At 42.6% G+C, this 15,030-nt stretch overlaps 1 protein-coding gene across 2 annotated transcripts in view; it reads right to left on the bottom strand.

The window, feature by feature from the left end:
• ALMS1 (ALMS1 centrosome and basal body associated protein) overlaps window positions 1-15,030 on the bottom strand; it is a 69,568-nt gene that overhangs the window by 25,437 nt on the left and 29,101 nt on the right. The window contains exons 6-9 of one of the 2 annotated variants that reach the window (XM_065836422.2): window positions 12,459-12,618; window positions 9,602-10,990; window positions 8,879-9,009; window positions 58-1,780 (exon numbers count right to left, since the gene is read on the bottom strand). In XM_065836422.2, the coding sequence (XP_065692494.2) occupies window positions 58-1,780; window positions 8,879-9,009; window positions 9,602-10,990; window positions 12,459-12,618 (3,403 nt within the window). The remainder of the gene's footprint in view (window positions 1-57; window positions 1,781-8,878; window positions 9,010-9,601; window positions 10,991-12,458; window positions 12,619-15,030) is intronic. The other variant, XM_065836423.2, reaches the window with a different exon arrangement.

Raw genomic sequence — 15,030 nt, 5'->3', positions numbered from 1 at the left:
GAATACCTTGAACTCCAATAAAGTCTATATATACAAATAAGCCACTAATTTGCTCACCACCCTGCCTTGGGAAAGAGGAAACCTCGTTAAGAGACGAAGTTGTATTGGTGGGAAGTTCACGTGCTTTCTGGAGGGACGATCGGCAGGCAGCATTTTCACTGTCTGGCAAATTAACATAAATTTCTGCCGAAAAGGTCGTTTTTTCAGGACTTTCTGTTGTTATCTGCGTGGCAGCATCTGAAGTACTTTTCCCAGTTCGTGCAGGAACAGAGCTGAAGATATTCTTCACATTACAACCCCCTGAACCCAAAACTTGTGGCCTCTCGCTGCTTTGTAGGGGCAGCTCTGCGCTTGTAACATAGGGAAGCACCAGGCAGGGGTCTCCCAAAGATCCTGGTGTCCGGAAAGGTGAAGATCTTTGATCTTCTGGAATGAAATCAGCAGTTGATAATTTAGAAGCAGCCTCTGGAGTTTTTAAAGGCACTGGTGGAGCATTAACTACAGGTTTATCCCACGACCTTGTCTCATTTGCAGTATTCAAGTGGCTACGCAGCTCTGAGTCGTTACCCTTTGGGGACAGGGTGATGTGGACACAGGACAGGACTTTCTTAGTTGGTGATGAAGGGGACAGAGATGTGGTGGATAAAATCTCATGCACAGGTGAGAGGTGAGACATACCAATTTGTTCTGTCGTAACCTCTTTCTGAATGAGAGCTACTTCATCAGAACGACTTTTCTCTTCTTCTTCCAACAATTTAATCTGGTCCTTCAGCAAATCAGTTTGTATGGCTGGACCTGAACCTTCTAAGCTTCCATACAACCGGCTGTGGGCAGGTGAGCTGCTTTTGTCCTGCTGGGAAGAGCTTCTAGAATGGGGTTCATTAAATCTGTTTGTTTCTTGGCTGAATCTTATATCGCAGTCAAGCCCCCCAGGCCTGGCACTGTGCCTGCCAAATTCACTCACATCTTGTGGCGGAACATCACAATTTTTTGCACTAAGGGTCTGTCTTTTAGCAGCACGGATGCTTCCAGAATCCTGCTCTGACAAACAGTCTGTTTCTCGATAAGCTCCAATTCTGTTCCTGTCAGTGGAGAGATGATGAAACTCATCTTTCTCAGCAGCAAAAGGAGTTTCAGCAGACACTGAGCAAGCAAGTGCTGGACTCAAAGGACAGGTCCAAGATCTTTCCCAGTGGTGGCTGCCATGGCTCTGTTCCTCAGAACCAGTGGAGTCAACCTCCGAAGGCATCATCCCATCCAGACCATCTCTGGTCAGACCGCTGCTGCGTGCCAGGGAAGCCAACGGTGATGGCAAACGTTTTCGGGATGAAAAGGTGATGGATGTAATTTGCTGAGTCGGATCTTCAGAACACTTCACCCACAGCTGCTTCTGAGCTGGTATATCGGTGTCTCTTTGTGGATCGGAAGCAGCTACAGACCTCACTGCACATGTGTCCCATTCTTCCTGCACTGGTGGATGAAGTTCAGCAGCATCAGAATGACCAGTTTCAACTGTCTGGTGCTGGTTGCAATGAGGTGTTTGAATGGTACTCAGAGACGTAAGCTGCGTGTCCTTCAGCGGGCAACAAGCAGGAGGATCAGCTCTATAGAATGGCACGATGCCTCTTAAGCTGGACTCTAAAAGTTCCTTAGTCTTGACTGCTTGTGTTTGTCTGTCAGTTTGAAACCTTTTGTCCCTTGGAGCTTTGAACCACTCTGTGTTCTGTTCCTGATCACGGTTACGCTCAGAAGCGGCTTCCAAACCACGTACCCACGGATCCTGAAAAATACAGAACAATTCCCATCAATTAGGTGGGGAATTTCCTGCCTTTGCCAAACTCTGCATTGCAGAATTCAAAGAACCACCAGGGCTGTCAACCATCAGGAGTCTGTCACCACGAATGAGCACACGCTTTCTCTGGAACTCATCTGTTAATGGAACTAATTAAACATTTGTCACATTTGAAGCGCCAACAAATTAGCTAACGTGGTTTTGAGGCTGTAACAAACAGCAGCAGTGACATCTATCAAACAACACATTCATTTTGTGAACTATAAAGTTGTAATATTGATAAATAGGCAAAGTTTCTTCAACATCACTCACAGGAAAACAAGAATAAAACTTTCTATCCGTTGGCTTCATACAGAGCTCAACATTTGTCATAAACTCCAGTCAGAACATACTAGGAAAAAATTATTATTTTGAATTAATATCCACTAAGTTCAAGGGGATTTATAGAGATGTGCATGCATCACTAAAGCTTTGTGATTTCGATTTTGTTAATTAAAATATAGTCAATTAGCCACACAAAATCACAGAAACACTTAGGTTGGATGTCTGCAAGTCTCTCACTCCAAGGAGGGAACTTGAACTTGGAACAGGTTGCTCAGGTCCCACCAAGTTTTGAAAACCTCCAAGGATGGGGATCTCGTATACGACTCAACTACTTGTGATCTGTAAATTACCGATGAAAAGTGTCTCTCCAAAGCTCCACAGAACTAATACAACACCACAGAAACCCACATTTACTTCCAGTTGTAAGACTCAAAACTTTGACCAAGTATGTAAAGATCTGGTGACCTCCAAGAAATCACAGACACGCACTAAAACCCTTCTGGTTTGGACCACAGTCCGAACAAACTCCACACTATTAATGCTCTACATTACGTGACATTTGAAGGTTACGGGGACACTTCTGCATCAGATATTTGCTGTGCCGTAACTACCACCACACGAAACAGAGCTGGATGTAAAAGGTTTCCCCTTGCGCTTGAATTATTTCACTCTAGTGGTTATGAAACAAATACAATGAAAGGAATTCAGTTACATGGGAACAAGTGAGGAGAAAAGAAAGCTGTTCACCACCAAGCATGAGAAAATATTTAATTAGAAAAGGTTTAATTTTCCCTAACTGATATTGCTCTTTTCTCCTAAAACAAGGATGCCAATTTCCCCCTCGGACAAGACCTGTAATAAACCTTATTATGGTCACCACCCACTGCTGACAATAATTAAAACTGAAAATAATGAGAGCTTTGATTTGCTCTTTAAGGTACATGATAACTTGTGAAAAGTTTCCAGTTCTCGGGTGCAGATCATTTCAGTCTCCCACCAAAACAGATCCGTTTGCCACAAAAAAGAAAAGATATTCCTAGAAAATGACACAAATCCCATCAAAACTAAGTTCACTGTCAGTTGTCTCTACTCAGAAAGCATTTTCTATAAATAAGTTACAATTACACATTTGTTTCCATGGAAATTGTCCCATATCTCTATCACCCCCAGTATCACAGCCACTATATTTGGGGTTCTGCTATTAGACTACATGTATTGAGGCATCTCTGCTGCGTATTTATATAACGGTGTGTCTTCAATTACCTACCTGTGGTCACGTAGAACACAGAAACTAATAATTGACTTTACTACTAACTTCAGGCCTGGCTTCTGTCCCCGATTTTATGAACCATTCCCATTTTCAGCATTCTCTCTCGTCCTCATTGCTTTATCTTCTCCTGTACCTCGAGCCCCTTTCCACCATCAACAAACAAGTCCCAAGGGCAACAATCAACAGCAAATTATCATACCAGGTAAATAAAATTAAGCAACATATAGTATCGCCCCTCAGCAGAATGGGAGCAAAAACACCCACACCCAGCTCTGAGCATGCTCAGATGATGCTGCCTTTCAGCTGCCTGGTAATGAGGCTGATTACTGATGGTTAATTGGGAAATTGCCAGGGTTACAGTCCCCGCTCGCTAAGAAACCTCCATACTCTTCTGGCATCTCAATACATCACCTGATTTCTCCGTGCACCTTTTGCAGACAACGCTAAATACACAGAGATAAAAGGTATGAAGGGCTCAGCAAACGGCTCTCGTTACTTGCCAAGCGAAGCAGGAATGTTACTAAATACTCAATGAAGTCTGGATATTCCAAACCCTTTGGCTCATTATGAACAGCAGGTACTAACACAGCACATTCATTTGCCTGCAGAGATTTACCGAGGTTAATAAAACAGATCAAACAAAACCTGATCCTTTCTTTCCGCCTTGTTCCCCAATTCCCAGTGCACGTGGAGGGATCAGGAGGGATCTTGGCTTCCAAGACTTCCCTCATTGCAGCAGAAGCTCCCAAACGCCGATCTTTGCAGCTCCTTACCTGGTTGGTGGTAAAGGAGAAGGTAGTTTGGAAGAAAAGAAATGCAAATACCTCTAGATTAAAGGTCACAAGACAAAAGAAGCGAATAAAACATCACGCTGCCAGGTGCATGCAGAAAGCCTGTCAAAGAGCACAAAGAGAAAGCCTTGCAAGTGAAACTGGGAAAATCTGAAGTTCCCACTCTTGGTGATTTATTATTGTCAGCATTGATCAAAAAACTGCAACAGATTTTGCCCTGGAGCAAATGAAGGCAACTACTCAGCTGATCTGTTACCAACGCACCTCCAAGGAGGGGCAATAACCAAGCAGCCTTAACACCAACCTCTGGAAGCAGCTGGATTGATTCTGGAGAAATGAATGTTTATTTACACACCGAGATTGCCCTCACTTCAATAGGCACTAACTAAAATGGGTATGGTACAGTCAGTCCCACACCACATGCTAGAAAGCAGCTCTCTCTTACATTAATTCCCCCCGATTTTTATGATGGGTCAGTTTGGAGTCAGAGGTGGTATCAGGGTTAGTGAACACTGGAAATAGCCAAAAGACAATTTCATCAGCATCCAAACCTTGCATCAAAATCATTAGAGCTCATGTTAGTGTGTGTGAAGCTATAGGTCACCAGCTTTCCGTAGAGAGAATTTAAGTGTGGACATAATTTTATTAAGTGTCGTTAAAAATGACAATACTTAAATTGAGGTGTGGAGAGCAAATCTGAGATAGATGTACTCACAGAATCATTTTGGTTGGGAAAGACCATCAAGATCATCAAGTCCAACCAGAACCTAAATGAAGCACTACCCCATGTCCCTGAGAACCACATCTCTATGTCTTTTAGACCCCTGCAGGGATGGTGACTCCAGCACTGCCCTGGGCAGCCTGTTCCAAAGCCCAAGAGCCCTTTATGGGAAGGAATATTTCATAAAATCCAATCTGAACCTTCCCTGGTGCAGATGGTCCAGATAAGCTTATTTAAAAAAAATAAATCTAGATTATGTCTATTTTTTCCTACTGATTGGAACTACTATGGAAACAGCAGAGCGTATTACATTAATAAAGTGCATCCCTGGATGATGCCATCTTCAGCAAGAAGGGACTGTAGCAACTCCTACTACAGAAAGCAAGCACAGAAGTTGCTATAAACTTGTCTTCCCAAACCTTTCACATGTGTTATTGTGCTTGTTATGTGTCATCTTTCCAAAAAAGAGCTGTGTGGCATATGATCCGCAGGAGATCGCAGCGCAAATTTAGAGCTACAACTCGGTGAACTTCCTGAAAAAGTGAGAAAGCACAAGGAGTGGAAAAATACAGCATCTAGTGGAAGAAAACCACGTACTAAAGGAGAATATTCTTAGGTAAGTCAAGAGGTAGCTCTTTGGCACCCATCAAAATACAGGTGGGTAATAAGTTCCTCAATTTAGAAGGAAAGTTCTTCGGTTTAATAAGCTGGAGCTTTACCCACATTTAACAGCAACTCGATCTCACCTGGGCGACCGAAACACACGCACCAAGGGCACAAGAAGGTGGTTAAATCTGACAGTGTTTCTGGAACAGAAGCCCAGCTGCAAGCCTTTGGTTTTTCCCAGTTTCTTATGCTTGAAATTGAAGACTCTGATGATTTCAGTGGAAGAACAATAACAGGGTTGATTTCTGGAGCCTAGGATCCATTTTTCGCTTACAAATCCCAACCACCTTCATGTCCTATCGCTCTTTACGACCAAAGAGCATCATCCACCCTCGTGTTAAACTCCTCAAGCCTATCAAAATAATAAATACCACCAATTTACCAGCTCAGGCGAAAACGAGATCTCTACAGCCACACCAGGAGGGTCACAGATGCAGGAATATTTATCAAACACAAAGCTATCGACGGGTTCAGGTGGGAACTGGTCTCTTCTCCCAGGCAGTTAGCAATAGGACAAGGGGACATGGGCTTAAACTCTGCCAGGGGAAGTTTAGGCTGGATATTAGGAAGAAGTTCTTTACGGAAAGAGTGATCAGGCATTGGAATGGCCTGCCTAGGGAGGTGGTGGACTCACCGTCCCTGGAGGTTTTTAAACTGAGATTGGACATGGCTCTTAGTGCCATGATCTAGTAAATGGGCTGAAGTTGGACCAAGGGTTGGACTTGATGATCTCTGAGGTCTTTTCCAACCTAGCCAATTCTGTGATTCTGTGATTCTGTGAATGTCTCGGTGACTCTGCTCCCTCCATCACAAACAGGTTTACAGCAAAGTGCCATCAGAAGTTTCACAAGACCCGTCTTGTTCTGAAGCATTTCTGCCAAGTTTTAGTATTTATTATAAAACATAAGTGTATTTTTCTCCTGGTGGAATGGACAAGCTATAAAATCACCAGGAAGACTCCACGGATTGAGGGTAAGCAGATGGACTACGCAAGAATTGTGGATTTTACAGAAGAGAAAGCAAAACAGAGAAAATAAAGCGGTGAATTACGCTCATGAGCGCTGCTCGCTATTAGAGATACCTCTTCAAAATTCAATTTTCATACTGAACATTCCCTTTTCTGGGCTGTGCACTTGGGTACACATTTGCAGCCCGTTTATGAGTGTGTGTCCCAATCACCTCCTCAAACGCTCAGCGAGAAATCATTCTGATGCTGCTTTTTAGAGCGTCTGTTACCGCATCACCAGTGACAAACAGCCAAACAGACCCTCGACTCTCTCAAAAGCTGGAACCATCTTTAGAAATAAAAGATCACTGAGAAGAACCTTCCCAAGCCGTCCTGCTCCTTCCTTGCGTTCTCTTTTTATAGCCGGGCTTCACACGCTTCCTGCAGGAACAATAAAACAGCGCAGCGCCACATTAGATCTCTTGAGTTGTCACTTATAACAACGAAAGGCAGAGCCTAAAGTTTCTATAAAGAACACTCATCACAAGGCTGCAGCAGGAGCACTAAATAAAGATGAGGGTCTGACGAAAATCATTTGCGCTGTTTGGGAACAGTTTGTCTTTCTCAGGCTTCAGTGTTGAGAAGGAAAATATCTTTTCAGAATCTTTGTTCCGTTCTTTTGAAGTCAGCACATTGGCAGCTTTGCTCTTTAGATTCAACAGGTATTTTACAGAAGAGTTTCTAGTAGGTTATTTTGTCAGCAATAAAAGGGGCTGCATTTCTTTCGGTTAAACAGTTTTCAACAATCTGTATTTTCCGGTGACATTGTTTTTCTTGGAGGGAAAAAACACATTTATCTCCAGCATAACAAAACAGAAATCCAGCCACCTTCATTCTGTAAATCCCAAGCCATTTTTTATCTCAAATTAAAGTCATCGCAGAGCAAAAACATTTTCAAGATGCAAGCAGAAAGTGTTGTGCTTGGCCTAAGGCAACTTCTCGGCTTGGTTTGAAAAGTTGGTTTCTTATTTTAAATCAGTATAAAATAATTAATCGCTGACACTGAATCACATAAAGGTAAAACACCTGGGTCCAGTGTGTAACCAGTTAATGTCAGGGACAAAGCTGCTACCTGATAAAATCTAAAAGGTGGAAAAAGTAGGTTCAGAGGCTCCAGTTTTTAATGAAGAAACTGAAGCACAAATGCATTTTGTTCATTTCTTCCTGCGTAAGAGTTGTCTGAATGTCTAAAAGCAAATCTAATTGTTAAAACAGATTGTTTTCAGGCTCCCCACTCAAAGATAACGTCAATACGCGAATAACCAAGAGCTCAGTCTGATGGGATTTTGGAAGCTGAGATTACCCACACTTTTCATACCCAAAAAACTACAAACACAGACACACACTACTCTTTAGTTACTGTTTTTCATTCAAGAGCATTTATGTGAAACACCAAATTTAGGACAGGTGATGATTCTCTGCATAGTGCCCTATTTTGGGACACTCGGACAGCCCCTAGAAATCATGACATAATCAGACTGGACATGAGATGGATGCTGGAAATAGATATTTCAAGTCAAACGGAAGGTGCTATTTTCAACTTGGATACACTCTGTGTTAATATATGACCTAGGAATGTTCCATAGGAGATATGCAAAGCGTGACAGCAACACAATGTGAGGTTTTCATACAAAAATAGAGCTGTGAGAGACTGAAAGCTCACCCAGGCCACATCCCTGCCCCAAAGCAGCATTAACTACACTTAGATTATTCTTCACTGATACAAACACAAGCTCTTCTTAAAAAATACTATGATTAACAGTGCATGATCTTGCTCTCATCTTCCTTACCGTTAAGGAGTTTCTTTCTTAATAAGACTCTTCCTCGTACTTGAAGCCCGTTGCCTTTGATGCAATCAACATAAAGGAGGAACAATTTCCTCCCTTCTCCCCTGAAGCATCGTCTCAAAAATAATTATCACGCTCCTTTGTAAGCATTTCAGAACACACGGGAAGTAACACAACAAACGCTCCTATCACCAAGGTAATATCGCATCGTACATTCAACTCCTTCCACAGAAGGAGGAGTTTACAAGGTACCATCTGCCTAAATATTTTGTGTAAAGCAGAACTCATTAAGCCAATTAATGAGCTTAATGGCTGGTCCGAAAACACACATAAGAACTGATTAAACCAAAACTCTTAAACAGAGCGCTCATTAGTCTGCATCCCCCTCTCCCCGTCTAAGTGCTAATCTTCAAAAATCTTGCAGGAATATAATTCATCATTTTAAGATGACAGGCCAGGCAGCAGCATTTATCCCCCACTTCAAACACTCTCTCCAGAGCAGCAGGTTTGGTGCTTTGTACCTTGGCTGGGGTGGATTTCTTGGCGCTCAGAAGCAGCTCTGCCTTTATTTCCTCTGTTCTTCGCTGGTCCTCGTCATCGAAGCCCGACACAGATTCCTGGGACCGGCTGGTCAGGCTGAGCTTCAGCCACGCTGCACAAACAACACAAACCAGAAATCCATTCCCTTTCCGTTTTCTCACATCATGTTTAAGAGTTTTGTAACTTAAAAACAAAAGTTTGCTACGCATTTCTAGCTACCATGGGAACAAAGGCCGCTATCAAACAAGCAGAGCTCATGGATAGACCAAAAATACAATTTTAAATGGGTCTTTTGAGTATTTCATTGCAAAAATGGATCCAAACCCCATTGCCATCCTCACAGTCTCAGGCACAAGGCGACACTCTGGCACAAAATCCCTTCCCAAATTCTTAACCAGGCCTAATAGCTATGTGGACAAAACACTGTGTGTATTTAAGGCAAAAGAACATATTCAAATTTGGAAGGTCTAATTCTACCCCATTCCATCATACTATGTGAGACGACTAAAAAACATTGATTTAAGCCCCATCCCATTAATGCTCATCATTAATAATACAACAGAAACACCTCTAAAATCAGAGGAACACACTCAGGTCACCTATGTCCATATCTCTTCATTTCAAAGTAATCCCTTAAATTTAGACCTAAATATTTGCCGTTCTAACCTAACACTTGATGAAACACAACCGAGCCATTTTCTCACCTCGCGCTTTCCTCTCGTCTTCATCCACACTCTTCTGCAGTTGTGTTGCGGGTACCGCAGACGAGCCATTTCTCAGAAGGTTTTTGACACAAGCAGCTAGAGAATCACCACTGCTGCTGTCATTGCTCTGTCTCCTGTCTCCTGCTTTATCTAAAGCCAGTGCGGCTGGAAGCAAAGTGCTCTGGAAGCCTCCAGTGACATTGGTGACGCTGCCCAGAGGCTCTGAGGAAGGAGGATTCTCCAGAAGGTTTTTGACCTTGGCAGCCAGAGAATCTCCACTGCTGCTGTCATCGCTCCCTCCAATACGTCCTGCTTTGCTTCCAGCTGCGCTGCTTTTAGACAACACGCTCTGGATGCGTCCTGTGACATCGGTGACGCTGCTCAGAGGTTCTGAGGAGGAAGGATTCCCCAGTTCTGAAGTTATCCCAGTGCTGACTTCACTACTTCCGCTGCTTTGGGCGAGACTCACAAAACCAGGCTGATTTCTGTCTGAAGTTGCGCTACTGCAGCCTTCTGGCTCAGATCTTCCTACAGATTTCCCTGTCCTAAACTCTTTGGTCATTTCCTTCATCATCTCTTCTCTATTGCGCAAATTGACGTCAAAGGAATTTTCCCACCTTGAATTCAGAGGTTTTACTGCTGTCCCCTCTTCTTGCAAACTTCTTCGGGTCACAATCTCATCCCTTGACAGTATCTTCTGACCCTGAGGGACGCTGTCCTTCCCTAACCTGGAACCTTCAGGACCGCTCTCCTTTCTAACCAGCACTGGGGAAGACTCCCCAGTTTCTCTACAAGAGACAGTAGAAAAGCCGGGATCACCCCACCTGTCAGCTATTTCCTCCGCCTCTGCAAAAAGCTTCCGTATTTGCTTGGATCTGGTGCGTTGCAAGAAAGAATCGCTTTCTTGACCCTTATTTCTCTTACTACCTACACTTGAAGTTCGTGATCCTCTGTCAACTTCCAGTTCATTTTTAACTCCAGCCAAAGAGCCGGCAGTCCACGTCTGTAGGCCGATATCCACATCTTTGGACTCATTTTTAGCTAGCAGATCCTGCAGGCTTTTTGCAAGAAGCATGAGGCCGTCTCCGTCCGAATGGCAGGCAGGTGAAACACTCTGCGGACGCTGGGTTGGTTCTCGCAGTTTGGAGGCAGCCGAACACTCTGCCTCCGGTTGTACGGAAAGCAGAACAGGGATTTCCAGTTCGTGCAGCGACATAACGTCTTGACTCACCGGTTTGTCTCCAAAAGATCTTGGGAAGCAGGGAGAGAGTTCACGGGGTGACAGAATATCAGAGCCGACTTCTGAACTCATTGGTATAGACGTACTGAGAGTGGAAGTGCTGGAGTTAAAACTTGTCTGCGTAATTTCAACGGCTGATGGCAATTCACCTACAAAGAAACAGGACATGAGTTAAGTTTAGGGCTCCAGAAAACAGCTGCATCAGTAAAGATTGCTTTTGCTTGCACTAGAGGGCTTGCAAAGGGAGGGAAGAACTCAAATATTAGTAAATATTTAGGAAACTGTTTTAGGAATAAGACTGGAAGTAAGACTTAATGAGAACTGTCTACTGAAAGAAATCCCTTAGACCATTTCCATAAATATACAAGAAACTACAGAACTTGACTTGTTTTTAAATAAACGCTTAAAGTAGATTTTAAATAAATATTCTTAGACAAATGACATAGTGGTGCTTTGATATCCAAATGTAGAAAAGCAGCCCTGCAAGAAACAGGAGGGTTGTGGGGCAGTATTTCCAAAATATCCTTTTGGAAAAGGCAAAGGATGTGCTATGGATAAGTTTGTTTCCCACTACTGGTCAGAAAGGTCCCAAATCAGACAAGATGCACTTTTACCATTTGGATATGCAACACCTAATTGCTTTAAAAATAAATAAATAGGCCAAAGTGTAAATACTGATCTGAAATCCACGTTGCCGGGTACAGAGCACAGTGAGGAGCCAGCTCCCAGGTATTCTTGCCCACAGTTATTTTATGTTTCAAACACAGTTTTGTTTCATGGCCCAACCACTGATATTTTCACGTACATCAAGTAGCCCAGAGCCCAGGTGAACAATATCTCTACCAAGAACAACTCTACTCCTGCCCTGATTGCCAAGTTGTTTCAGTTGCCACATCTCCCACAATGCTGAAAGCAGGAAAAAATACTAAAAGAAGAGAAACAAGCCCAACGGGCATGAGAAGAGACACATTTAATCGCTTCTGGTCAGAAAGGTCAAATGCCCAAGCAGAATACGCAAAGGAAAATACACATTTGAAGTACTTGCAATGTGCATTTTTATATTTTAATGGCATGCTACATGGGCACGCCACTGAGGAACAGCTTAACCCTACCTGAGCACACTGCTCTTTATATAGAAGTGACTGAACACTTGTTAAAGTCACAGCGATTGTTTTTTTAGATGGATGGATTTACGAACTGATCTGGTCATTTATCCAATGTGTATAACTTTGTGTCACACTGAACACACCGAGGCTGAGAAAGAAAGGGAAATCAAACGTTTCTCTCACAGGAAGAACAAGCCTGGTAACATTTCTTTAACCTTCGGATGTAAAACATTTCTTAAGAACTCTCGTAAAAAGAAAAATAAGGATAGAATGTCACTGCACTGGCTAGAAGATGCCACATAGCCACAACTCCTTGGTGAGAAGGCACATTTTCAAAGGTTTTAACACTTTTTCCAATGTCAAATATCTCACGCTTGAGATGGGAGGAGATGAACTCAAGCAGAGCATCACTTGAGAAGAAACACACTTGACACAACCAGGCCAAGAAAAACCTCACAGGCAAGTCTGCACTTGTGTGTTCTCCAAGCCACAAGGTTCTCCTTGCCCATACCTGGTGGCTGCCGAACGGTCCTCGTCAGCGTGTCCGTGGATTCCTTCAGCGTTCTAAGCTCTGAAGGAGAAAACTCAACTTCCCTGATGGGTCCTCGGGGCACAAACGGCGTCAGTATCGTCCCAGGCGACTGATCGATGCCAAGGTTGCGAAGGTATATCTGGTAAAAGAAGAAATAAGTAACACACGCGGCACTCTCACAGAACATCAACGGATTCTGAACTTGCACGTTCTCCACATCGTTTTAAATGCAAACAACTTGCTTTAAAACATCTTGAGCCTCAGCCTTGTTCAACTCGCACTAAAGCAGTCACATATGAGACAACATTTCCAGCTTATTCTTTTTCAGACCACGAGTGACGAGCCTTTTTTCTAGCTGGTATAACTAGGCCTACATAAGGGGCACCTCACAAGCCACATCTATTCCTTATTAATTTATGCTTGGCAGCAATTCACAAATAAGTTCAAGAACTGTTCTGGTGGCCATAGCTTGTACTTGCGCTCACCAACAGGATTTTCCTGACCTTTCCTTCATCATGTGCCAAAGATGGCACCAAACCAGTGCCCAGCCCTTTCCACAGGTCCAGAAATGATGGAATTGGTGAACTTCAGCCTCACCTGTTTAAAATGACATTTGCCAGCTGGAAGGAGAACACAAAGGTTTGGTTTCCAAAGCTTTTTCCTCCCTGAACGATTGCTGCACAGCAATTCAAGCTGGGCCGATGGGAAATTCCTCACTATTAAGGACAAGCTCGTTATCATGGGCAAGTCTTCAAGGCAAATAGTTGGGAAGCCTTTTGTCAGAGCTGGTTAACCAAAAGAGCTTTTGTGATGTTGCTGTAGAGAATAAACTTGTTCTGGCCAAGGGGTAAAATCACTTTCTGCTGCCGATAGTTTTAGGAAGAAACACAGGTAGTCTCAGTTATAATTGCCCATCTACTCAGCGGCCTAATGTGCAATGACCAAAAACTCCCTGGCTATGAAACCATTTCTGGGTACAACGAACTGCGCTGGTTTAACTCCATAAAATGTAGAATACTCGAATATACAAATTCTATATCTAACCTCGACTTAGTTTTAGCAGCACAGGTAAAGCAATAAACCCCTTCTTGGTAAAGATGGGATAAAATGTGGGTGTTTTTCCCTTTTCCATAAGTACAGAACAAATACATGCAAGCACTATTTCTGCTTTTATACTGTATATATATAAAATTACTATTCAAGTAGAACTTCAGTAACATTTAAACAAATTCAGAGAAGCTAAACAAAAACCATACTCAAAATCTAACTCAGTGATATACTAGAGAAATATATGAGGATGAGACCAGTTCCCTGTGCAACATTCCCTATATTAATATGTTTTGAAAGCTGGAGGAGTCTCGTGGAGGTAAAATCCTCCCAAAGGCCATCCAGGACCTTTTGAGAATGTAATTCCTTCCCTTTTAATAGAGTATCTGAGTTTACATACAGACATTATATGCAGGAAAAAAGTACCTTGACTTTATCACCTATAGGGGCAAATTAATTTTAATTCACGTAAATCATCCCCTAAACTAGTCAACAAAATTAAATAAATTACCCTATGGATTTTAGCCAACTCTATTTCCTATTTTATTATAAACCTACTTAGTAACAGCCATGTATGTGACTGAATCTCCTTTGCCTTCTCAGTGATTTATGAGAGCTGAACTGCTCAGAACTAGGGCTGGAGAAGATGCTTAATTATAGTCATAAAAAAGAGGTAACAGCGGCCTTTACATCTCATGAATTTCACTTAAAATATCCTCCCTACAATATTTATATTTGTTTCAACACGTATTTGCACAGACAACCGAGAAGAGTGCTTCTGTATCACAGCTCCAAGGACCTCATGATTATAGGAGTCATCTTGCGAGAGGAACAGCCACTTACTCAGAAGATAATTACATGTTTATCATTAACATAAATCTGCATTTAATTTGTCCTAACGCTCAAACAGCTATTAGTACAGTAACATGGCTGCCACAATGCACCCTCCATTCTCACCAACCATCCTCAAATGGGGAAGAAACATATAGAAGAAGAATCTACATTTGCCAAATAGAGGGAAAGGTACACAGAGACTTGGAACATCCTTTATGAGGAATACATGAAGAATCGGGAATTTCTGCCATAGATACTGGAATGAAGTGAACAAGCAAAATGAGTATTTATAGAAGAAAAGAAAAAGGCAATTTGATTTGCCAAGGAGTTTTGTGTTGGTTTTGCTATTATTGCAGCCCCGTGGGCGGGCGAAGTTCGTCCCTCTCCTCCTGGCGTTTCCTTACTCAGCACTTGAGGCTCAGCCTCGTGTTTGGATAATTATAACCTGATCTTTTGAAAGAATCCGGAAGATGACAAACGGTTTATCAATGCTCCGCTAAAAGAGCTAGAATCCATTTATTTACAAGTGTTTTATCAAACAGATTTCACTTTGTATCACTATGTTCTTGTGTCTTTTACGTTCCATCACCACCAGTCACTGATCTTTACATTCCCCTTGCATTCTGTTACCATGATACTATCATCTATATCTGGAAAAAACAACAAAAAA

This window comes from Patagioenas fasciata, chromosome 4 (assembly GCF_037038585.1).
Source record: "Patagioenas fasciata isolate bPatFas1 chromosome 4, bPatFas1.hap1, whole genome shotgun sequence".
NCBI lineage: Eukaryota > Metazoa > Chordata > Aves > Columbiformes > Columbidae > Patagioenas > Patagioenas fasciata.
Note: the sequence above shows the minus strand (reverse complement) of the source record. Positions and strands in the feature narration are given on the sequence as shown.